The 26,197-nt window shown below is 29.6% G+C and overlaps 1 protein-coding gene across 1 annotated transcript in view; it reads left to right on the top strand.

The window, feature by feature from the left end:
• Window positions 1–26,197, top strand: part of LOC119616426 (insulin receptor substrate 1) — a 244,219-nt gene that overhangs the window by 173,737 nt on the left and 44,285 nt on the right. Inside the window, exon 4 of the mRNA XM_037972757.1 lies at window positions 22,774–22,951. Coding sequence (XP_037828685.1) covers window positions 22,774–22,951 — 178 coding nt within the window. The remainder of the gene's footprint in view (window positions 1–22,773; window positions 22,952–26,197) is intronic.

The following is a 26,197-nucleotide window of genomic DNA, read 5'->3' as shown; positions in this document are numbered from 1 at the left end:
TCGAGCGTCGAAAACCATTTTGCTCTTCCTAGTTTGTCCAAAACATCCTCTAATCTAGTTAGTGGAAATTTATCATTGACTATTTTGTCATTCAATTTTCTAAAGTCTACTACAAGTCTCCATTTCTTTTTATCCTCAGTATTCTTTTTCGGTACTAAAAGGAGTGGAGCATTATATGGACTAACTGATGGTTCTATTATATCCTCGTTAAGCATCTTCTGTACTTGTTCATTTATTATTTGTGTATGTGAATGTGGAAGTCTATAATTTTTTATATACACTGGTGTATTATCAGAAGTTGTGATATTCTGTTTATAAAAATTATTTACTGTTAAACTTTCATCATCTAAATGAAATACATTTTGATATTTTCTAAAAATTTCTATTAATTGTTTTTTTGCATGTTCGTCACTATTGTTTATGTTAAGTGTATTTAGTATTTTGTTAAAACGCTCGTCATTGTTTATGTTATTGTAATTTAATATGTCATAATTTTTAAGTGCGTCAGTCTGGAGTTGAATGCCTTTTAATGTTACAGTAGAGTTCGTTGTATTTAAAATTTTTATATGTGTCATTCCGTTTTTGGGTGCTATCGAATTACTTAAGAAAATTCCGTCTTCTAACTCATTATTAAATATGACACTATCCTCATTTATATTTAATTTTACTGGTTGTATAATTTCTGTTCTTGGTGGTATTGTTATTGTTAATTCACTATATGTTTTTGTTTGCATAGGCAAAATTATTGTTGTATTGTTTACAAATAAAGTTAATGTAAATGTTTCATAATCAATTTTACAAAAATATTTCTTTAAAAAGTCTCGACCAATAATACCATCAGTTTCAATTGGAAAATCTGTATCTACTAGTTGAAATGTATGTTTACATTCTATGTTTGTTAAATTTAGATTAAGGTCAATAGTTCCTATTGAATTTATTTCCTGATTTGTGATACCTGTTAGTTTACATCTTTCTTCTGGATAATATTCTTCATTTTCGAAATATTTGTTCATACGGCATAGTGATATGTCGGCACCTGTGTCGACAAGAAATGTTAATGTTTTATTTTTGTATGTGACAGTAATGAAATTTGTATTATTTTCAGTTAATTTAAAAATCCTTAATTTTGGCTTTCCGGAATATTCTCGTATTCCGAGCCTTCCATGTTTCCCGTGTCGTTTATTGCACGTATATATCTTCTGTCTCTGTTAGTGCTGTTATTATTATTATTCCTAGTTGTATTATTGTTATTTGTGTTGTTAAAATTGCTTTTCCTAATATTTGTGTTACTGTCATTATTTGACCTAAAACTGTTGTTATTGCTACTTGTCCTGATATTATTGTTTTGTCTGAAATTGTTGTTATTTGGTCTGTAATTGCTGTTATTCTGTCTATAATTGTTGTTAATTGGTCTATAACTATTATTATTATTATTATTAGACCTATAATTGTTATTATTAAAATTTTGTCTATTTGGTCTAAAGTTATTGGTTTGCCTATAACCTCTCTCAAAATGCATAATAGAGCTTGGGTTTGTTTTTTGCTCATTTTCTAATTCGAGAGCAAGTTCTGTTGCTTCTTGAAGATTTTTGGGACGTGCAGCAAAAATTGCTGTTTTTAAATTGTCATTTATGCCCCTTTTAAATGATTCAAGGGCTAGTTTATTATTCAGGGTAATTATTACATTTTTCTCCGGTTCTGTGGCATCATTTCCCAACTCATCATTTCCTAATTTATTAAGGTTATCTATTATATCAGTCAATCTGTCCCTGTAGTTATTTACCGTTAAATTTCTTTGGTACAAATTGTTTAACCTATCCTGTAGTTGTGGAATTGTTTTGTTATTTCTGTATCTTTGCTGTAAAGCACTCTTCAATGCGTCAAAAGTCTCAGGCACAGCAACAACACCAATAGCCGTTCTAACATTTGAAGTAAGTTTCGCATGGAAAACGTACTGAAGGAAATCTTTTTTAGCTACTTCTGATAATGTCTTATATATGAGATCACCTGTCACCATAAAACATTCTAGTTCGTTGAAATTTCCTGAGAATAATGGGAGAGTTTTGGAAGTTGTTTCCAAACTAAATGCCGCCATGATGAATTCCTTTTCTTCTTGCATTTGGGCCTTGTTTAAAAATTCTATTATTGTTTTACATAAATTATTAAATTCTATTTTCAGTGCAACTGTATTCTCAGTGTCACCTTCTATTTCTAATGCTGTCTGAAAACCTTCTTTAATATCTTCTACAATATCTAATTTTTCCTTTATGGTCTTTTTTGTATATTTTCTATTGGGACTTTTCTTTAGATTTGCCCAAATATCTTTTAATTTTTTCACAAATTCCTCCATAAATCATATTTTTATTACTACATACTACTACACATATATATATTTTCTATTTATTTTATTACAAAAATTTTTTTTTTTTTTTTTTTATATATATATATAATCTTTTATATATCTGTTATAGCATTGCTATTAACAGTAGCCATCTTTTTCTTGACATAATCTTTAAAATATTTATTTATTCTATATACTATGAATATAACAATTGCAATTACTATTAAAAAGAATTTTTTATCAATCTCCTCTTTATTTTCTGATTGATTATTATTATTGATTATATTCTCTTCCACTGTTACCTCTTTACTTTGAGGTCTTCCCATTTTTTTTTTTTTTATCTCTATCTTAATTTTATCTATCTCTGTCCAAATTTCTTGAGCTTTTTCCCATGCAATTGGGTTTTGCTCGTCTCTGACAATTCTAAGGTTTTCTGCTAATTTCTTTCTTAACCTGACCAGACGTCCACCTCTCTTTTTTTTTATTCTGGTGTCTATCTTTGGGATTGTTGTCAATTTGTCATCTTTTAACCTTTCCTGTCTTCTTCTGTATTCCTCCAAAGTTAGTTTTTGAGGTCCTAATCTGGCTGGGACGTATTTAGGAATGTCTTCTGTTATGCCCAAAGGTACATATTCTTCCATCTTAAGATCGAGATTGCATGATCAAGATTAAGTGGGCAGGATCGAGATTTGCAGGATCGCCATGTGGTGGTTTTAGATTGGCAGGATCAAGTGGGTTGGTTTTAGATTGGCAGGATCAAGTGAGTTGGTTTTAGATTGGCAGGATCAAGTGAGTTGGTTTGTCAAAATAACAAAAGTAAATTAATTAAAGAGTTTGTTTTGTAACCGGCAGTGTTTGCCGTTGGCTACGCTATTGCTTTTGCCGATCTTACCTTAATAAGGGCAAAAGGAGATTTTCTGAATAAAATTCAAGGCAATGTAGTTGCCGATTTGAGTCTTAGTCTTAATCTGTTTTATTTGTGGCCAAGGGGCTCTTTTTATATATAATTTACATATCTTCTTTACTATTCTAACTTATTCTAATTTACATTCTATCTTGCTTAATCCTATTCCATACATGCACTTATTCTAATTTCGACAGTTGCAACTTGAAGAGTTGACCAATCAGGTTGTCTTCAAATTGGGGAATTGAGTGACTTTAATAATGTCACTCAAACACCAATATGATCCCTTTAAGCATTCGTCACATTTCATTCAAGTGCAGCTTGATCGATTTTGTTTATGTTTGGAGTGTGCGGTGTATGTGTACGTGTGTGTGTTGATGTTTTTGTACAGTGGTGTGTAATGCAAGAGCACACTACATTAATCTGCCGGAGTAGAATTTTTCATTTGGAACAAACATTAATCCACTCAGGGTATATTACCTTCAAAAATTTAAGTATTTTTATGTGTATTTTCTATAAAATATAAAAATTTCACAAAATATTTTCGTTAAATGAATTCGCCGCAATTATTGTTTTTGACATCAGTGCGTACCAAATGAAAAAACAAATTACATGGAAAATTTTGCTGTTGCCGAATTGCCACCACCTTATCTGAATTCGCATTGGAAGACACCTTAGAACTAGATAATGAACATTTTTTAAACTCAACCGAGATCTTATATGATGATACAACAACTGCATCGGATTCATCGGTTACAGAAAGTGTTGCCTAAACAATTCGCAAGGGAATTTATTAGCGTATCGCGGTATCCCATATAATGCTGATGCCGACTGAAATGTTGGAAATAAAAAAAAAACAAAAACTAGACAATGGGAAGAATATAAAAGAAAGGGAAGTAAATATAATGGAAAGGACATTGCTCTTGATGGAAAAGGAATTGGAGTTAAAAGAAAAGGAAATTGAAAATCAGAAAGAAATAAAACTAATGGAGTTAAAAATGAAGGAACGTCTGGCAATGGAGGAGATTAAAATACAAATAAGTCTATACTCTAGTCTATGGACTAGACTACAAACTACTATAGACTAGACCATAGAAAAGACTACAGACTAGATTATAATCTATAGACAAGACTATAGACTATACTAGTACATAGTCTATTGTGTAGTCTATATTATAGTCTATTGTCTAGTCTAGACTATAGGCTAGTCTATAGTTTAGACCATAATGTAGTCTAGACCATAGTCTAATCTAGACTATAGTCTAGTCTAGTTTATAGTTTAGTTTGTAATCTAGTCTATAGACTAAACTGTAGTCTAGATCATAGACAGGACTATAGAAGAGGCTTTAAACTAAACTAGATAATAGACTATAGTCTAGTCTATTCTATAGTTTAGTCTACAGCCTATCCTATAGTCCTGTCTACTACAGTCTAGACTGTAGTCCTGTCCATAATCTAGTCTGTAGTCCTGTATATAGACTAGAGTACAAACTAAACTATACTTTAGACTGGACTACAGACTAGTCCAGACTACTGACTGGTCTAGACTATAGACAGGACTTTAGAATAGGCTATAGACTAAACCATACTATAGACAATAGTTTTCTCTATAGTCTAGTTTATAGTATATTCTATAGTTCAATTTTTAAAAACATTTTCTTCACTAAAAATTTGATTATGTATGAATGTGATTAATTGATTTTTTTATATATTTGGGTGGTTTTCTATAAAACGGACCAAATCGTTACGGTTATTTTTTGTTGGTAAAGTTTGTTGTAAAGTTACATCGGTACTTTGTATAGTTACATCTGTAGTTATTGTATTAGTATATTATGCAGAATACAGCAAACCATAATCCAATCATTGCAATGCTTTTTATTTTTTTCATTTAGCATTCTGAATTTCATTTCTTTCAAACTGCCAAACATTTCTTTTAGAAGACCAAAGCAATTTTTGATTCGAACTCGATATTTTCTCTTGCTTCTCTAGTATGAGCTGTACTATTTCGTTGAAACGAGGTAAGTAAATATTGCTTAACAGGATACGCGCTGTCTCTTGCCATTGGCCATCACATAAGTATCTTTCAGGATGTTTTGAAAATATTTTGGCGTCATGAATACTTCCAGGGTAACCAATAGTTACTTGTCTTATGCTCAATTTGTGATCGCAAACGGCTTGAATTTTTAGGCAATATTTGCGTTTACGAGAAAAATATAGCTCATGATTTCTTATAGGTGCTTCAGCCAATTGAATTTCACAGCCATCAATATAGCCAACACATCCTGGTAAGTCGGTTTTTGTTGCTAAAACCAGTTGAGACCTTTCTGATTCACATGGCCAATATAAAAATTGGGTTTTGAGATTTAAAATGGCTTTGAATATACGTCTTGTCACATTCTGAATTGTTCCACCATCACCAATTCCAAAAATAGAGGCTACCTTACGAATGGAAGCTCCATCGCCGGAGGAGCCTAGCCGATATAGTACTATTTTTAATTGCAACTCTATTGGAAGTTGAGATTTATGGCAAATGGTTTTAAAAACTTCATCATTTCTGAAAAGGTTAAGAAAGTGTGCAAATTCTTCTGGATTTAATCGTACCATCTGATTAAACCTATTGTCATCGAAATTATTTAAGACATTTTGTCCTAACCTAAGAACCTTATCCTCCTCTTCTTCGACACCTAGAAATTCTTTATTGTAAAACTATTGACTAAAAACTTAAACACAACTTACTTGACCATTCGCATTTGGAAATCATAATTTTTGCATATAGCTGAAATTAATTTATTTTTTTTACTCTTCGTTTTACTTAAAAATACTCAAAATATGTTTGTTGTTCATCTTTTTAATTTCTTGAAGTTTGATAATATGAAATACAATTGGCTGTTCACAAGGAAATATACGTATAGTATATTTTGTTAAACTAAACAGGTTGTGAATTGGACAAATGTGAATCATTTTACCAAGTTTTATTACAATCGGTCCATAATTTCCTCTAGATCCCACAAAAGGTTCCCTCATTTTTTTTTGCAAAAAGTGTATAAAAATACTTTTTAATTTGTGAATTAATTCTAGGTATGTAATATTTTTGTACATTTTTAATTAAAAAAGCAAAATTATAAAATAAAGGGAAATATAATTGCGCATATTTGCGCAAACTTTTTTCTTGTTCCAGAAAATATAGATTTCATATTTTCTTGCGGTATAGAATAATTTCGGATCACATGCTACTTTCAGTTGTAAATTTTTTTTTGTTTGTTTGGTAGTAAACTAGAAATTTTTTAATTTTTCAAAAAGCAACATTTTCCTAAATTGTCTGAAACAATTGTGCAAATTTGCGCAAACTTTTTTTATTGTTTAAGAAAATAGAGATTTCATATTTTACGCGGTATATAACAATTTGTGAATACTTGCTACTTTTCGTTGTAATTATCTTATTTCTTTTTTGGTAATAAAGGGGAAATTTTTTTAAATTAAAAAAAGCGAACTCTTAAAAAAATATCCAAAAATAATAATTGCACAAATTTGCGCAAACAAGAGAGTTTGATCTCCTCGCGTATTATGGAGACATTTAGATCCCTACGAATATTATGGAGACATTTAGATCCCTACGAATATTACTATTGTGGTATATGACAGTTATGAATATCTCTCAAAACCGGAAAAATTAACAATTGATACAAGTAGTATAGAAAAGTGAGCAAAAATTTAAAAAATGAAAATTTCAAAAAATCGCAAAAAAATGGCGAAAACTTTTCCTTTTGTTCCTGAATTTAGAAAGTTCATATTTTTCTGTTCATATTTTTCTGGTACATTAAACTACTAAAAACTACTTTCACCTTTAAAATCCTTATCTTTTTTGAAGTGGTTAAAAAATGTAAACCAAAATTAGCAGTTGGTCTCAACTTTCAAATAAAAAAAATCATACGGGTCTTCATTATATTTTTTTTCCTAAGTTTCATTTAAATCGGTTGGAAACAAAGTAATATTTCACTATGGTTTCAAGAGAACTTTCCAATATTGCATAGCTTAAGTTTGACCTTCACTGTTTATGGGTTATCATTATTCGATTTTACTTAAACTTCAGATGTATGTTTCCTATTATCTTGAATTATGCATTCTGAAAACGTTTTATATAAAATGCATAACAGTAAAAAATAACATGTTTTTCAAAAATTTAAACAAAAAATAGTTTTCTCTGAAATCCTCAAAATTCAAACCGCAGATACCGCTAATATGTGAGAGAAATCGACCTAATTTCTTTACTACTTTATTTAATTCTTTATTGTCCATAAGTCACATGGAGATTTTATTAAAATTTTAAAATTTGCTTAACAAAATTACTAAAAGTTTGAAACTGGATTTTTGAAACTGCCGTCTGAAGGGTTTCACATTTATGACTATACCCCAAATACGGTTTGCACAATCTAATGAGGATAAAAACTCACATTTAACTTAATATGAATATATTTAGCGGAATGATATGGTTTTATTACAATATTTCCCATTTATTTAAATGTATTGTGACACTAAATGATCGGAGGAATTTGTAATAACCAGGGCAAGCAAAAATATGCGATATCATATTTTTTTATGTACACGTGAATTAGCTATTTATCCATTTCAGACAATTTAATGAATTTTGGTATCGATAGATGTTAGAGCATATTTTTTGCATTTTTTGTTCTTAACAGCATATTTTTGCATATTTTACATTTATCATCATCATAATCGCATATATTTTTGCATATTTTATTTATTACATCAAATTTTTCCATATTTTTTATAATTTTGTTTTTAAATATAAATAGTTTAAAATTATTTTCGGGGAAATTAATAAATTAAAAATGTTTTAAAATTTTTTTATTCGATTTTTTTTAGAAATTTTATTTAAAAAAAGTTTAATTTAATTCAAGCAATCATAAATTCATAAACCCATTCCTAAAGAATTAATTCAAATTCGAAATGAAATAACTTCTTGTTTGATTGTTGTTGTTAATTCAATTAAAAAATTGTATTAACGTTGTCAAAATATTTTGAACCATTTACTTTGAAAAATATTGTATTATAGCATTATTTTATAATTAAATAACAATTTTATACCCTACGGTACACCAATCGACTCAGAATGACTTTCTGACCGTCCGTCTGTTTGTCTATGTAAATCTTGTGCGCATGCTACAATTTATAATATAATTTGATGAGATTTAGTAAAAGGATGAAGCCTGTTTAAATTGAATGAAAGCAGTCTATAATTTCACCAAGAAAATAAATAAATTTTAATGTAAAGGAAAAGCATTCAGCTTCTAAATCGTTTCCTTGAAAGCTACACAGGTCGAAAAATTTGAAAAAAATCGAAACCCGATAATCCGAATCCAATTTCACATCACATTAGGTTTTCGTGTCTTAGAAACTGAAAAACCCTATTTTTGACCATTTTTGAGACTTTCCAGTCTAATCTGTTGACTTTAAAATAAGGGTTTAACAAATTGAGACAAATAAGTTTGTCATAGAATAAAGGCAAAATAGTTTTTGTAATTTTATGGTTGTTCCAAGCTTTAGGTTAAGATATCTTGATAAAACATAAACGAATGTTAAACCTGAAACCGCTTTTATAAGGCCTAAAATATGGTAAAAACAAGCTTAGGTTAGATTACGTGGGTTGCTCGCTAGCAAGCGAGTTCACTCGCAGGCCTTGTGGCCCATTGTGATACCCTTAGAATTACCATTCCCTAGCATTGAGAAAATGGTTTCCCTCCCTAATTTCGACTACTTGGTCTCCGTGAAAACCAGCCGATATTTGGCTTCGCTTAAAGAACCAGTTCAGTTTTGGCCGGATTGACACCCAGACCATTTTCCTTGGCCCATGATAGTAGAACGCTGAGGGCTGACTCCATGAGTTCACTTATTGTGGGAAAAAATTTCCATTGAATAAGAAGCAGAACTTCGTCAGCATATGCGACTACTTTGAAGCCCATCCTACTGAGTCTGAAAAGGATTTTATTTACGACAAGATTCCACAGGAGTGGAGATGGAGATGACACCACCTTGTGGTGTGCCCATTTCCTCGTCTTGCCAATACCCATATTAGAGGTAATGGCCCTGCTCTTGAGCATGTTTTCTGTCCAATTTTTTATCCGCTGATCAACACCTACAGAAATTATCAGGAGAGATTATGTTGCTGACATGTATGTCGACCACTGTTTTCAATAAAAACGATGACAGACTGATCGGCCTATAGTCTTTGGCGGTACTATGGTTCATTTTTCCCGCTTTGGGGATAAATACCACTGTAACCTCTCTTCATACTTTAGGAATATATTATATTTCCAGGCTGTTCCTAAATATCATAATTAGCCATGGCATGATGGTGGTGATCGATTTTTGGAGTAGTGCTGGGAATATGCCATCTGGCCCTGGAGATTTATAGTGCTTGACAATGAAACTGACTTGTTCACTTATGTGGATTCGAGAAGCTGCGAAGTGCTCCAAAGTGCAGCCTTCATTTTTATCATCTCTGCAACCCGGAAAGTGTGTCTCCATAAGCTGTTCCAGAGTTTCGGTGCTACTTTCAGTAAAGTTACCATCCGGCTTCATCAGGAATCCAGACTACCGGGGTCTTTGGATAGCACCTTACGTAGACGTGACTCTCCAGCTCCTCACAGAAATGCTTCCAAGATTCCTTCTTGAAAGTATTGAAGCTTTGGCGATAATCGTCCAGCTTAACGGGTTTTTATCCCTCTTCGCTTTATTAAATAGTTTCCTACAGTCGTCCAAGTCTTGTGTACCATGTAGTTTATCCATTTCTGGAGGTGGTATGGTATCAATCAGATTACTGAATTTGACCCAGTCGGTTTTCCTAGGATTTCTATAGGGGTTTTCCCCAGCCAGCGTAAGCTGTATCGTAAAGATTATTCTGTGATGATCGTAGAATGAGCATTCGAGTGATACTTTCCAATCAAGAATTCTGACTGAGGCAGTGTTCCCTACCAAAGTAATATCAATGACCTGTTCCCTGATCCTATTGAAAAACGTTGGTTTATTACATCTAATGCCTACACTTAGGTTAGTAGTTAGAAGGTATTGAAGTAAACACTCAACCCTGTCATTAATATCCGAGCTCCCCAAAGAGTATGATGGGCATTAGCACCACATCCTATGACAAGATAATGGCCCCTTGTAGTACACCACTCTACTAGTGTAAATCACCAAAACTGTAATTAGATAGAAGGAAAACTTTAATGTCTTTCCTGACCAAAATACATTTCCTTATTTTACCCTCAGGGATTGGAGAAAGGAGCACATAGTTTCGTGAACGGAAGCCTCGAACTTCACTGACTGCAAGCCAAAATTTCTCACTAGGTGCCACTTGTAATTTATTAATTTTTAGTTTACCGGCCACTTTTTCGAGCCTTGGGAAAATTTTTCCTAAGTCAAATTTCCCATTGATGAACAATTCATTTCCGTACATGCAAGTTTCGATTTACCACATTTAATATAACATTTTTGTGGGTCAATCTTTAGCTTGCAATATTTTCTGACGTCAGAATTCATAATTGGTACAAATATATTGGGCTTCACATTTTCATTTTCTAAATGCCGTTTGTTTATTATAACTGGAGACTTTTTAAGTGACACTTTTGCCATTGATCGTGTGTTTATTTTGTATACATTGTCTTTCTTAATTATCTTTCCCCCTAAGATATTCAACTGTAAAATCATATTCCTCTAAATCAAGTCTCATTCTTGTTAACTTTGAACTTGAATTTTTTCATTGAAAACAAATAAGATAGGTAATGGTCTGTGATCAGTGCGGACTAAGAAATTTTTTCCATATATGTATGCTATGTATATGCATAATAGCCCAGTGTATAGTTGTTAGCTCTTGTTGTATGGTTGACTTTATTGCTTTCGCCCTTTATAAATAGTTTTGAGACATATGAGCAGGTATCAAAGTTTTTTAATTCCTTTGAAATTGATCTAAATTTTTAATAACTTTGGTAAGAATAAAATGTCAAATAAATTTTTTACAGGATTATATTCACAAGACTTCCAGCCTAAAAATTGCAAAACTCTAGGTAGGAGATAAATTCTTTACAAGCTTATCCGTGTGACATCACTTTACGTATTAGAACTTGGACGTTGAAATTTGTCACCAGGTTTTTTCCAATTTTGAATTTTTTACAGTTTTTTGATCGAACGCCCCTTAATAAAATAAAAACTTGGGACAACAGTGGTTAGCTGAAGTAATTATACGCAGGTTAGTATATATCTCGTTAATGTGCCCTGAATGGGAGATGGGTACGACAGCTACAAAAGTTGGAAAACTTGAACTTACATTTTTTAAAATATCAGATTTTGGCGCGGCACATTCTCACGTACTTACCCAGCAAAAACTCGGTAATGGGTTGTACTTCCATAACCACTTACTTTTCAATGACTACTACTTATCGTCTGCATTACATAGAAGTACTCTAGTAATGACTTTCTTATAATCTGATATAGAAGTACTTTATTTTCGGCTTTGTCATTTTGTTTGCACATTTTATTTAATTGCGTTTTAAGAATTGTGTTTTAAAAAAATAAAACAAAATTAGTTTTGTTTGTGAAAACCATTATTTGACGCGCAATAAAATAGCTAAGCAGTGGTGCAGTGTGTAGAACATTTGACTAACAAACCGAAGGCCCTGGTTCGTATTCTAGCTGGCTCTTTTTATTATTAAAAAACAAAACAACTTACTCAACAACTGTTTTGTAAGGGAAATTGCAAGTACTTCTTTAAGTCCCTATTTGTAAGCGTGCGTAGAAGTATTTGCCTCCAATGACATCACCGTGTTAAAATAATGACTTAAAATGCTAATGAAGAAGTAGTGAAAAGAGGTTTTATTAGCTATTTAACTCATTACTTTTCAATGTGAGTTTTTCCTGGGTATATAGGAATGATTTGAATTATTGCGTAAATTGAGTTTTTTGTTATTTTGAAATATAAAATCGGAGGAGCATGCAAAATTTCATTTTTTTTATTTTTGCGGTTTTATATATCAAACATCGACTTATACAAACATTTAATGAATAGACAAGAAGATAATGACAAGCACAATGGTTTGGGATCATAAATGTATTTTAAATGTCCTTGTAAGTTACAAAAACGTCACTTTTATCTAAACACATTTTGCCAAGGCACATCATGAATGATGCTCAAAATTCGTCAAAACTATCACCATTTGCAAGTTTTCTTAATACTTTAATGTAAAACTGGGGCGCATCAAAAATGTAAAATAATTGTAGGTTTTGTGGGCCAAATAAAATGTACCTAGCATCAAAAAGCATCATTCTATAAATATTTAGTTCCTTCAAATTATAATTTTTTATTTGCATTCCCTTATAAATCAAGCTCGTAGAATTCAGATATTAACTGTTTTTTCTTCAATTTTACTAATTCCCGATTTTTCAAAAACTATAAGCAACAAGTTAAAAAATACTGAAATGAAATTTCTTACTGTATATTTTTAAAAATTTTGAAAATAAATGGTATGTATTTTGCGCTGAATTTGAATTATTTTTACAATTATGTGCAAATTTTTTTCAAATATAACATATATAAATATTTTTGATGAATCTTCTATAATAGTTGCAAAAGGCCACAATCTTCTTGCTTCATCAGCGTTTTTTGGTGTTGGATAATTTTAAATTACGCTATATTTGCTATCGTCTGGGAGTATTCCTTTGTCAGTACATTTATGTCCCAGGTATGTAACCTCTTTCCTGAAGAACGTACACTTCTCATGATGAAACTTGACATTATATTTCCTACATATTTTAAATACACTTGTTAAATTTGAAAGCATTTGCTTCTCGGAACAACCTAATACTACTAGATCATCCATATATAAGAAGGCTTAATCAGGTTTTAGACCGCTGAAAGCAATTGTCATTATTCTTTAAAATGAGTTTGGAGTTTTTTTAAGCCATAACTTAGTAAATCTATAAGATCCATTACTAGTTGAAAAAGACGTAAGGTCTCTAGAATTCCTTTCTAAGCCGTTTTGATGAAAATCGGACATTAAATCCAAACAAAAAATCTTATTTATTTGTCTGTAACCGATTACTAGTCTCCATCTCTTTTTATCAGAATTTGGAAGAGATTTCTTTGGAACCAATAGTATTATATTCAGAATGAGATGGTTCCACAATTTTATCCTCTACAAGTTTTTTAACTTGTTTATCTATCTCTTCCTTGTGTACATGTGGTATACGGTAATTTTTAATATATACTGGATTTGTGTCTTTTACTCTCAACTTTTGTTTATAAATTGTTTATTGTTATAGTTTCTGTTTCTAATCCAAAAATATCACTATAATCAATCTTTAAAATATTCATTATTTCTGATTTTCTTTGACTATTATTGTTTATGTTATTATTTGTGACTTATTTGTGGCAACATAATTATTGTTATTTCTATTAAAAAAAATTTTTTATTACATTTATTGAAATTACAATCTATATTATTTTAAGATAATAAGCAATTTTGATAAAGATTTAAATTGACATTAGTAGATGTACTCTAATATGTACAAATATAAATTTAAATAAAATCTTCTTTTTGACAATTTCTTTTCTTATCATAATTATTCTGTCTTTATCCATAATATAACATGGCATATTGATGGCCTATTGCCTCGGTACAGCTGTTTACAAATTTGCTAACAGCTTCGTTCATACTGTTAAATTTACCTGCTTCCATGATAAGTTCGACTTTATCAATTGTGCAGTTTTTAGCAAGTGCTTTTACGGCAACCTGCGTAGAATATTTGTTTGCCAATTCGCAAGACAAGCCATCTGATATGTACGCGTTTTCTAATGATTTTGTAAGATTTTCTATTTCTGTACAATATGCATTTGCTGTTTTATTATTTTGTATTATGTTTATTATTTTTGCTGACAATACTTCCACTTCCACTTCACCCTTAACAGCATTACTTAATTTGTTAACAATGTCTGATATGGTGCTTCAGTGGTAAATAAATTTCTAGCAGTTCCTTTTAGTTTTGTTTTTACTTGTTTTCACTGCTGCGGATTCGTGACTTCCCTTTATTGAGTCAGATTTTCCATCGAAATCTGTAATTAGCCTTGAGGCTGAATTTAAAAAATCTACTAATGTTTGCGACATTTTGTTATCTGTTTTTGACTTTTCCTGAGAAAGAATAGGTTTTATAAAGACTTTTTCATGTAAAGTTTCTGGCAAGTCAATTTTTATGTCTTTTCTAACGGCAACTTTTAAAACTTTTTAGCAAAAAAAAAATCCCTATGCTGCAGTTAGACGCGCTTTAGTTAGTCTGTCATAATTTACGTTAAGTATTACTCTTATGTCCTCAATACAACGCAGTAAAGTTTGAATATGGTTGGTCTATCAATATTTAAGCATTTATAAGATACAAAAGTAAGTATACAGACCATTTCAATATATATTTGGTTTAATGATATTAACAAAATTTATGAAAATTTTACTTGCATTAATATAATTACTTTTTAATAAAATATTTTTTACACAATAACTTGGAAAAAATCTACTTTTAGTTCCGAAATCTTGAAATTTGGGCCGATTGGCTAAGGAATTAATTAGTAGAACAGTTTTTTTCTCATTTCTACGATTTTTTTTCCACTTTAGACCCCGGATTTTGGATCTGGTGGTCATTGAACCCTCCAAATGATGCATTGGAAATATAATTTTTAACTTTTGAAAAGAGTTGTTATTTCGAAATTAATGTTATATGCATGGATTTGGCCATTTTGAACATAGTACGTTCTTAAAAAACCGAAATTTAACTCCGATTTCTTAAGACTTACAACATAAACTTTAAAATTTGGATAATTCTATATATTTCCTTTAATTTAAACATGTTTTCCAAATACTCCGATTTCCAAAGCATACAATAATGTTACCAATCATATCTTGATATACTCGATACAATAACCATGTTTTAAGATCTATCCGTGTTCAAAATTGTTCAACTCGTATTCATACCACCAATTGAGCCTGATTTAATATAAAAATCTTACTATTATTGGACAATAATCAATTTCAGAACCGATATCTAGTGTAAGTTATTGACATGGTCACCATTTGACGATTATTGGTAGTATTTAGGAGTGTGTAATGGATGATTGGAACCAAAAAACTTGTTTTAATTAATGGATACTAGTACACATATTATTAATATCGCATTTAAATCGCCGTTAAATATCGAATATGAACACTACACTATGTTAAAAACGGCAATGGATTGCAATTATTGTAAAGAAACAATTAATTTAAAAGTTAAAATATCGTCTTCCAATGCATCATAATGAACAAACGAGGTATATTATTGAATACCCGATCCAAAACTCCGGGGGTTTAAATAGTCAGATATTCTTAAATAGGAAAAAATGTTCCCATAAATAATATTCTGATCAATTACCAAAAATTTCAATTTTTCGGAACAAAAAGGGGATTTTTTTTCCATGTTATAGTGTACAGAATATTTTATTATAAAATAATTACATTCAAACAGGTAAAATTTTCATGAATTTTGTTAATATCATTAAGCCAAATACATATTGAAGTTATCTGTATACTTACTTTTGTGACGTAAATTTTGCACCTATTTAACTACACCTTAAATGAGAACTCAAGTATCCAAAATAACCCGTAAAAAGTAGTGAATAATAATTATCATAATTGTTTTTAATAAATAAATGTGTTACTTTTTTGATTTTTGAAAAATAATATATATATACATATACATATACATAAACATATATACATGTTTTATAGAAATTAAAATCTAAGTGTCCGTCAATTTTTATGAGGTTCGGCCAATAATTGACGCTACCCCCCATACAAGGTTCCCTTTAAAAATGACTAAAACGTTCATCACGTGTTTCAAAATACTAGAATAGCACATAGAATACACAAGTGAGCTTATACTGTAGGTGAGTCAACGCAACGTCAACAGAAATTTCTTGCCCTGGGCAACAATGTTTTACGGGAACTAAAATATCCCAACCTAATTTTATAAGGATCGGACCATAATTGACCATACCCCCCATATAAGGTCACCTTCAGAATATGACTTTAACGCTCATTACTTGGTAACCCTGCAATTTAATTTACTTTGACAGTTTAGAAAAAAATATTACATCAGTTCTTGAAAAATATAAAGAATTTCGCCTTAGATTTATTCCAATACAACATTAAAATATATAAAATGATAAATGAGTGTAGTGAAGTGCGGTAAAAAGGATCCATAACATAGAACAACGAAATCAAAAATTTGAGGAAAAGACATAAATATGAAGTGAACAGTTGACAAATGTAATCAAAATTAATATTAAAAAAAAGAGTGGAATATTGTGAAAAAAATTTTACATTATGCCTTTTTTTATATATATTTTTTTTTACTTTTTAGTATTTAAAATATTATTAAATATTTTTTACAGAAGAAATTGCAATAAATAAATAAATTTATGAAAATAATGGTTACTATCTGTTTATTTTTAGATAAAAATAGTAAATTGTCCCACTGTTATACATATTTATAGCTGAAAATTATATATAGCTAAAATTATATACATAAATTATAATAATTTAAATAATTATATTAAATATATCATAACAAAAACCTATTGTGATGCATTGCTACTAACTATCACCCTAACGTTCATACTAACTGTTTATATACGATATTAAAATTTAGAGAAAAAGAGCAAATTGAGGTAATAAATAACAAAAGGATCGATTTATATACTATTGGACTCTCCTGAAATATATGGCACATGATTTGATGGTGGGTATATAAGATTCGCAATAGCCGAATATAACACTCCTACTTGTTTTTTTTAATGCTATATATATAGCTATACTTATTATTATTATTATTATTATTATTATTATTATTATTATTATTATTATTATTATTATTATTATTATTATTATTATTATTATTATTATTATTATTATTATTATTATTATTATCATTATTATAATTATTATTATTATTATTATTATTATTATTATTATTATTATTATTATTATTATTATTATTATTATTATTATTAGTATTATTAATATTATTATTACACCGTGATACAATTTTACATTTTTTTGTTTGACTTGAACGACGCTATACACATATGAAACCTGAGATCATATATAGTAGAACTGCGTTTTCAGTTTTTCATTTTGTGATCTTTTCTCCCTTTTAAAGGACTTCAAAGTTTCAAAGTTCCGCTCAATCATTTTTCTTTGTATGAATATGAAATGATAGAGAACATTTTCCAGAAATAGATACAATTTATTATTATTACTTTTCAGGACGAAAAGTTGTAAAAAATGTCCTTCGAAAAATGTATCCTTTTATATCCTTGAGAATTACCAATATATTTTTCTAAAAAAAATATATGTTGAAACAATGCATATACTTTAACACATGCTTAAATTTCGTTCTTATAGCTTTATAAGTTAATCCTAAACAGAAAAAAAACATATTATTAAGTTCATTAAAAAAAATACTTTTATCGATACAGCAATTAAGATTACAAAAATATTAGATAGTACTTTTTGGACTTGAACAAGTCCACATACACATGAAACTGGAGATCGTATATAGTAAATCTGCGTTCTCAGTTTTTAATTTTCTGATCCTTTCTTCTTTTTAAAGGACTTCAAAGTTTCAAGGATGTACAAATTTATATTTTTATAAATGTTTGTCAATATGTGTATCAAATAAAAAAGACAATCATTGGAAATGAAACAAAAGAGTTACTTAAATTTTATTCCTTCATATTTTAGTATAATTCTAACAAATTCCCAATTAGTACCAGCAGGAACAATTATTATAAAAAAAATTAAATTCATATAATAAAAAAATATTTAAGCTATACTAAATACTAAATAAAGATATGAAAGAAAGAAGAAATATAAAAATATATTATGGAGAAAATGAATACGTTTACTCTGCCGCTTCTATGGAGTATGTGAATCTCGAAATATCGACCAACAGTATTTATCAATTTTCAATAATTGCTAGGTCCTGGTGGAATCGTTCCCCATGTTCGTCAGTAAAATTATCCAAATTATCGGGGAAAAAATCTAGGTGCCTTTCTAAGAAGTGTATTTTCAGTGACATATTCGCACCCATTTAACCGAAGTTGCGAACGAGACTGCGGACAATTTCTTTGTAGTTTTCAGATTTTCTATTACCTAAGAAATTTTTTATTATGGCATCTAAACTCCTCCAACTATTTTTCTCAATAGGTGATAGAAGGTTTGGAAATTCCTTGCAATTTAACAATTTTTTAGTTGGGGTCCATTAAAAACACCTTAAAGTATAAAAGATTACTTAGGGTAATACAATAATATATGCTATACGCACAATTGGGACGAACGACGAATTTTTCGCAACGAATTTTCGTCGTCAGATATAGAACACACTAAACTATATGAAAATACGCACAATCAATGCGTATGACGAAATTCGTCTTCCGTAACGAACTGTGCGATAGGTTTATTTCTATTTCATACGCAGACGAACGACGAATAAATTGGTGTAGGGTGACCCTTTTACATTTCGGTTTTAGAACTTTTTTGTAAATTAAGTTATTTTTTGTTTTAAGTAGTGGCTTCTTTTATGTTTATGGTATATAAATTAAGTTAACACGATTTTTTATTAATATAATTTTCTTTTAATATGAAAATAAAAAATATTGAGAAAATTTTCAAATAAAACATTTTTTGTTTTAGATATATGGTCACACCAATCAGTATGTAAACAAAAAAAGATTTGAAAATTCATAAATTTTTATTAATTTCGTGTAGTTTGTTTAAAAATGTGTTGAAAATATTATTTGTTGTGATTTTATATTACGGGAAGTGCCGCGAAAATTAAGAAAAAATAAGAAATTTTAAAGCAATTCGCCATACGGAAGGATTTATTGTGTTTCAATCGACGAATATACGCAACGAATCATTGTCAAGCAATTCGTTGTGTTGGACGAAATTGGTCGTTCGTCCCAATTGTGCGTATACCAATAAGTATTTAGCAATCGAACCTACCGGCGTCAATCTTTGCTTCGCTTAATTTGGGAAAATTTTTTTTCAAGTGCACCATAGCTGCACTGTCAACGTCTAGTGCACGAACAAAATTTTTTATAAGTCCCAACTTAATGTGTAGCGGTGGAAGTATTATTTTTGATGACGGCACGAGCTGAATATTCTCAATGCTATCCTGTCCAAGCTGATGAACAATACGAGGCTGCCATTTGTGGTCGGTGTAATGAAGATCTTTGCGCCGACCTTCCCAAAGACACAAAAAACATTGGTGTTTGGCAAACCCTTTTTTTTAAACCCATTAAAATGGCAACTATTTTCAGGTCAGAACAAATCATCCAACAATGTCGGTCATAATTTATTAATTTTAGAATAGCGCTTATATTTTCATAATTTTCTTTAACATCTGTACCATAAATAATTGGCACTGATGGATACACATTACCTACGTGAAGCAACACACCTTTGAGGCTCTTCGTTGATCCATCTATAAAGAGGCGCCATTCATTTGGGTCATAGGAATGGCCAATAGTTTCGAAAAGTTTTTCAACATCATCTGCGTAAGTGATGTCAGTTTGGTCATCCACTTTGAAACATGCGTCAAATGATTGCTCGTTTGAACGCTTTCGGACTGATGTTACCCGAAAATCTTCAGAAACCAATTTCCATTTTTGTAATCGGGAACCAAATACTTCAGCACTTCTTTGCGAAATATTTGTGTCACGCACGAGATCATCAAAATCCGCTTGGGTTATAAAATGCGGCGATGGATCGGCTAGCATATTTCCTATTGATAAAAATTCCGAATAAAGTTTTGATCTAGAGCCGATAATCAGTAATTCTAAGTCATCACATGGAATTGTGCGAACCTCTTCCGATGGAGCCTTTGGATTTGATGTTGAACGTAGTACCGCGGGCTGCACTGAATCACATTTATGGTAAACGATTTTCTCCCTATCTTGATTCTTCAGCCTGATGGTAATCGGCTGATTTCGTCAAAAGTAACACAAATCGCGCGAATGCTCACTCCGCTTCAACCAAATTACTGGGTACACATATTTTATTGGGAACTGCTTAGATCGTAGTAACCCCTTGTAACAATAATTACACACAACTTCTGATATACCATGCCTTCGGAACCATGTTTATAAAAAATATTGTTCATATTCATCCACAAAAGCCTTTGTTACATTTTTTCCTTTATTAAAAGGTACAAATAAACCACAAACATCACAAAATATGTTTTTATTAGGACATTCCATATTACTTTTTAAAAATGACCACTTATTAAAAATTATTTATAAGAATTCTGACATGTCAATTAAAAACTACTAGATGCTTGATGTTACATAAGATATTTAACTTTTTTTTTAATTAGTAGGAAAATTATCTGGGACATGATAGAAAGAAAGAAAAAATGTTTAAAGGATTTTCCTTGAAATTTGTTGTCCTGAAAAATTAAAAAAATATTGTTTCCATTTCTGGTGACCGTCTTCTTTTATTTGACAAACATTAATTAATAAAAATGTGTATATAAATATTAATAGAAATTTTTACATCTTTAAAATTTTGATTTCCTTTAAAAGGAGAAAAGATCAGAAAATTAAAAACTGAGAACGCCGATTTACTATATACGATCTCCGGTTTCATGTGTATGTGGATTTGTTCAAGTCCAAAAAGTACTATCTAATATTTTTGTAATCTTAATTGCTTAATTGCTGTATCGATAAACGTATTTGTTGTTGTAATGAACTTTACAATATGTTTTTTTCTGTTTAGGCTTAACTTATAAAGCTATAAGAACGAAATTTAAGCATGTGTTAATAAAGTATATGCATGGTTTCAACATATATTTTTTTTAGAAAAATATATTGGAAATTCTCAAGGATATAAAAGGATACATTTTTCAAAGGACTTTTTTTACAACTTTTTGTCCTGAAAAGTAAAAATAAAAAAAATTATCTACTTCTAGAAATTGTCCCCTTTCATTTGATATCCATATAAAGAAAAACTAATGAGCAGAACTATTTAAATAAATTTTAAGAAATTTCTATATCCTTAAAACTTTGAAGTCCTTTAAAAAGGAGAAAAGATCACAAAATGAAAAACTAAAAACGCAGTTCTACTATATATGACATAAGGTTTCATGTGTATATGGTCCCGTTCAAATCCAATAATTGCTGTCGCACAGTGTTATTATTATTATTATTATTATTATTATTATTATTATTATTATTATTATTATTATTATTATTATTATTATTATTATTATTATTATTATTATTATTATTATTATTATTATTATTATTAAATGCTGTGGTTGCTTCCTGTTGTACTTTTAACCGTACAGACTTCTGGCGAAGACTTGGCTGTGTCCGCCAGGAACCACAATAGTGCTTTTGGGTGCCTTTTTATAATTAGCGGCACTCCAAAAGACTCTTAAGATGGCAATAAATTAAATGCCTTTAGGTGCTTCCTTTTTGCAACAGCACTCTAAAGGACCTTTTTTTTTATAAATATTAGGCTGGCAGAATCGCCGTATAGAACGGTTCTTAATTAAAACAAAGTTATATTTGGATGTACTTCGCTAGAGTTAAGCGACAGTTCTCTAACAGTAAACCGAAGTGTGTTCTTCATTAAAAAGATTATCGATTATACACTATACAATGAATAGTGTAACAGTTGGACAGAACATTGAAAGCAATAATTACATACAAACAAAGCAACGATCAGTACTACACAATAATTATTCACTGTTTTATCGATTCTGTAACATTATATTATTTTTAATTGTCACTTCAATATTCTGTCGGTATAAGTGATACATGGTTTATGCTACACTTGATGCCACTGTGGTCCTATCGCGCTAAAATTTTCCAGAATCCATTTCTATAACTGTAAGTATAAGTTTAGATGCAGAGACAGCCGCTATTCGCAACTTCTGTAATATTACAGAATTTTATATTTGGTCCTCAAGTATATAGTCAGCAGGCCTAAAAGATGAAAATGTGGAAAGTTGGTGGGTGGTACGACTTTTTTATTTCCAAATTCGGAATCAGGACACCAAATAACACTGGGATTAGTGAAAATTATTTAACAAGTTTTTTTCATCGATGGTCTGTGTAATTACTATTTCAATTGCTTATTTGAGAATAGAAAGTTGTTTTATTACGAAAATTTTTTTAGAAAATTTTCATACAATGTGTAAAATAAATTAAATTTTATTCTGTAAAAATTAAATATAATTTTTCCACGTCTAATGATACAGACAATTTTTAAAATATTGCAGATAATTTGGTGTCAATTCCCAGAATTGGAAAATATGCGGGAAATTGGAAACTCTAATTTTGACTAAAACTAAACACTAAAATTATACGATTATTCAAAGATATGAATATAACATGTTGATTAGATTATTTCTTTTTTAATTTCAGATTATGTCTGGCAAGCCGTAATACAAAAGAAAGGAATAGCTGAACAACAAAATATTTTTGGAAGTTACCATATATGTCTTACTAACAAATCAGTTACATTTATAAAAATAGGTCGTGAAAAAAATGTGTCCGATAAAAAAATTACTAGAATTGAGGTTTTACTTACAACAATACGCAGGTAAGCAAAAATTGGCAGCGAAATATCAATGGGTCGATTATGTATAGCAACCGAACTTAAGTTGCATTGCCAGCTTCAAAATAAGAGAATGATTACAGTCCATAAATAGTTCAGGTCAACCAAAAGCTCATTGAACTAAAATTATTATTGAATAAAACATTCAATATTTATAAAGTTTCCAAGCTATTGCTTAAAAAACGTCCAGTTTCCACATCATTTTGTCAACTGGCAACCGAGATACATAATAGACTCACAACTTAAATTGTTATACTTACCATCTGGGTCCTTATTATATTAGAAGACAATCTACACAGTTCAATGCGGTTTTAGATTTAACTATATTGCCAAACATCACCATTAAATTCACATTCCGTTATTGCACGGACTTCTGCCCCAAACCATCAGGCCAAAACTTAATTTTTAAAAATGAAAAATAATTTAATTTTTTTATTTTTTTTAAATTTATTGCTGTTTTCCAATTTGGAACGTTTCCTTTGTAGATCGAACATAAATTTGGCTTTCATGAGTTCAATGCTTTTTTGCCGTTTGAAAAACGAGAAACGATAATTATTGGGTTCTATAGCAACACCGATAAACATTATAGTTTAGAAGCTATGAATACAATTGGAAGAAATATGTCAACCTATGTCGCGCTATGCCGCATTTACCATGCAAACCTGGCCAAAAAGGCAAAAATGAATTTAAATAAATTAAAAAAACTGAGTATGCAGTTCGATAGACATCAAAATTCTGCATAATTATAGTGAATAGTTTAAGTTGAGATTTCTTTTGAGACGATGCCAAAGTAATTTTCTGTTTTAATATATATCTGATATAGAAATGAAAGTATAATTCATTCAAAATTTAAAAAAAAAAGTTTTACACTTTTTTGCCACCTCCAAAAAAAGACAAGGATTTTAAAGGAGAAAGTAGTTTTTAGTAGTTTAATGTTATATACCACAGCAAAATATTAACTCTCTATATTCCGGAACAAAAAAATTTGCGCCTTTTTTTGTTTTTGGCGATTTTTTTTTTTTAAATTTCACTTTCTGCGTAATTTTATAGTTAATTTTCAATACTTTAATTTGAGATTTGTTTTGAGACGATGTCAAAGTCAGGAAAATGGAGAAAATTAAATGCTTATTTAATTCTTAGAGTTTTTTTTCCATTCTAAAAGGTTAATATGATATTTTGTGGCTAAAGGAATAGAGGTTTTATATTGATTTTTTATTTGAAAGGTGAGACCACCCACCCGCTAATTTTTATTTTTTATTTTAATATATATCTATATATACAGTAGTGGAAAATTTTTTTCTTAAAAATTATCCGTTAGAATTTTATGTTTTATATATTGAATAAAAGGTATTTAAGCCTACTTTCTTATGATATATAGAGTTTATAAGATTTTTTGCTCCATAGTATTTTATTGGTATTTGAAATATTTAGCATTGGAAAAAATAATAGAAACGATTCATAGTATTACACTGGAGACATGAGCTGAGATTTCTTAAAAGGCGTTTTTGTACTTATTTTAAACATTTTAATTGTAAATGATATTCGAAAATTAATTTTAAATTTAGGTATAGCACTGTTTGGGAATTAATACTAGAATATAGACCCAATACGATCTATTGCAAAAAATAAAACAAAATGATTTTAAATGAGGAAAATAAAATATGTTTTTTATTTCATTATCTTTTCTAAAATCTAATACGTTTATTTTATGAAAAAAATTATCAAAAATATTCTTTCTGATGTTTTTATATGATAGGGTGCATTTTATCTAAACTTACGTATCAGTAAACTACCTACAATTCAAACTGAATTTTAAAATTTTTTAGATTTTGTGAATTTTTTGTGTTAAATTTATTTATTTATTTTAGCATTATTTCACCAGTCCATAAATATACTTTGATATTTAAGCCCCTTTTTAACCACCAAGAACGGGTCGAATTGTAAAATAGCGAAATATTGCTCGAAATTTGGCCCAAAAATCGGTGGATTGTCGTTATATATAAGTGGATTCAAAACTTTTCCTTCTCGAAATCTTCTCAAAAACTAATTTTTTAGATAATTTAACCATTAGATGTCATTTCTTTCACTATCTGAACTTTTTATTTAAGAAAAGTATACTTTTATATTAAGAATTTCATTTATAGTTAAAACTTTTAAAAATAAATACAAAACGCAGTTTAAGAAATCGAAGCTTGTGTCCCCAGTGTAATACTGTGTATTGTTTCAGTTCAATTCAATTTATTCATGATATATAATATTTTACATTTCTCTTATTTCTATTATTAATGATAAAGAGTTCAAGAATGATTTCTTTTTCTACTTAATTATGTACATTAATTTATAAAGTTTTGCGTATACATTGAAAAAATTTTTAATTGGAGGTAAAAATTAAGCAAAACCCTATTTAAACATTTTTTTAAATATATATAAAAACTACTAATTCTAATACCTAACTACATACGATGAGCTAACTCATTGATATGGTCATAACCAGAATTTATGCATCTGATATTAAGGTTTTCGTTAAGCTTTGTAAGTCTGTCCTTAACTAATTCTATATCCGCCAGACGATGGAGCCGCTCAGTGGAATAAAACCTCGGAAGATTAAAAATTAACTTCAGCAATTTGTTCTGAGATATTTGTATTTTTTTAATATGACAGTTCGCACTCGTCGACCAAACAGGAGCTGCATAGAAAATTACAGCATGAAAAATAGATTTTAGTATCAATTTTTTGTTATTTATGCTAAGTTATGAATTTCTATTTATAAAGGGGTATAGTATTCGTGTCAGTACATTCACCTTATTTATAATGTATGATATATGATCGTTGAACTTCATCTTAGGATCTAAAATGACTCCAAGGTATTTAACTGTTCTTTCCCACTGTATAGAGTAGTTGTTAAATATAAGGTTGTTCTGAGGTAAAAAACAAGTAAGAGTGTTATATTCGGCTATGCTGAATCTTATATACCCTTCACCACGGTGTATTTTAAAAATATCAATTCTATAAAATTTTAATTTATTTCATTTTCCCGTTTATATCATTATCATAGCAATAACAAAACGAACAACAACAACGCTAAACGAAATAAACACACAAAAAAAAAACAAAATACACAAGACAGTAAAACCAACAGACATCCAAACATATGAAACGAAATACACAAAAAACAAAAACAAAATACACAACGCAATGAAACCAACAGACATCCAAACATACGAAACTGAA

The sequence above is a fragment of the Lucilia sericata genome, unplaced genomic scaffold, assembly GCF_015586225.1.
Source record: "Lucilia sericata isolate MDLA Ls3-8-SP2 unplaced genomic scaffold, ASM1558622v1 Contig000071F_arrow, whole genome shotgun sequence".
NCBI classification, from domain to species: domain Eukaryota; kingdom Metazoa; phylum Arthropoda; class Insecta; order Diptera; family Calliphoridae; genus Lucilia; species Lucilia sericata.
Note: the sequence above shows the minus strand (reverse complement) of the source record. Positions and strands in the feature narration are given on the sequence as shown.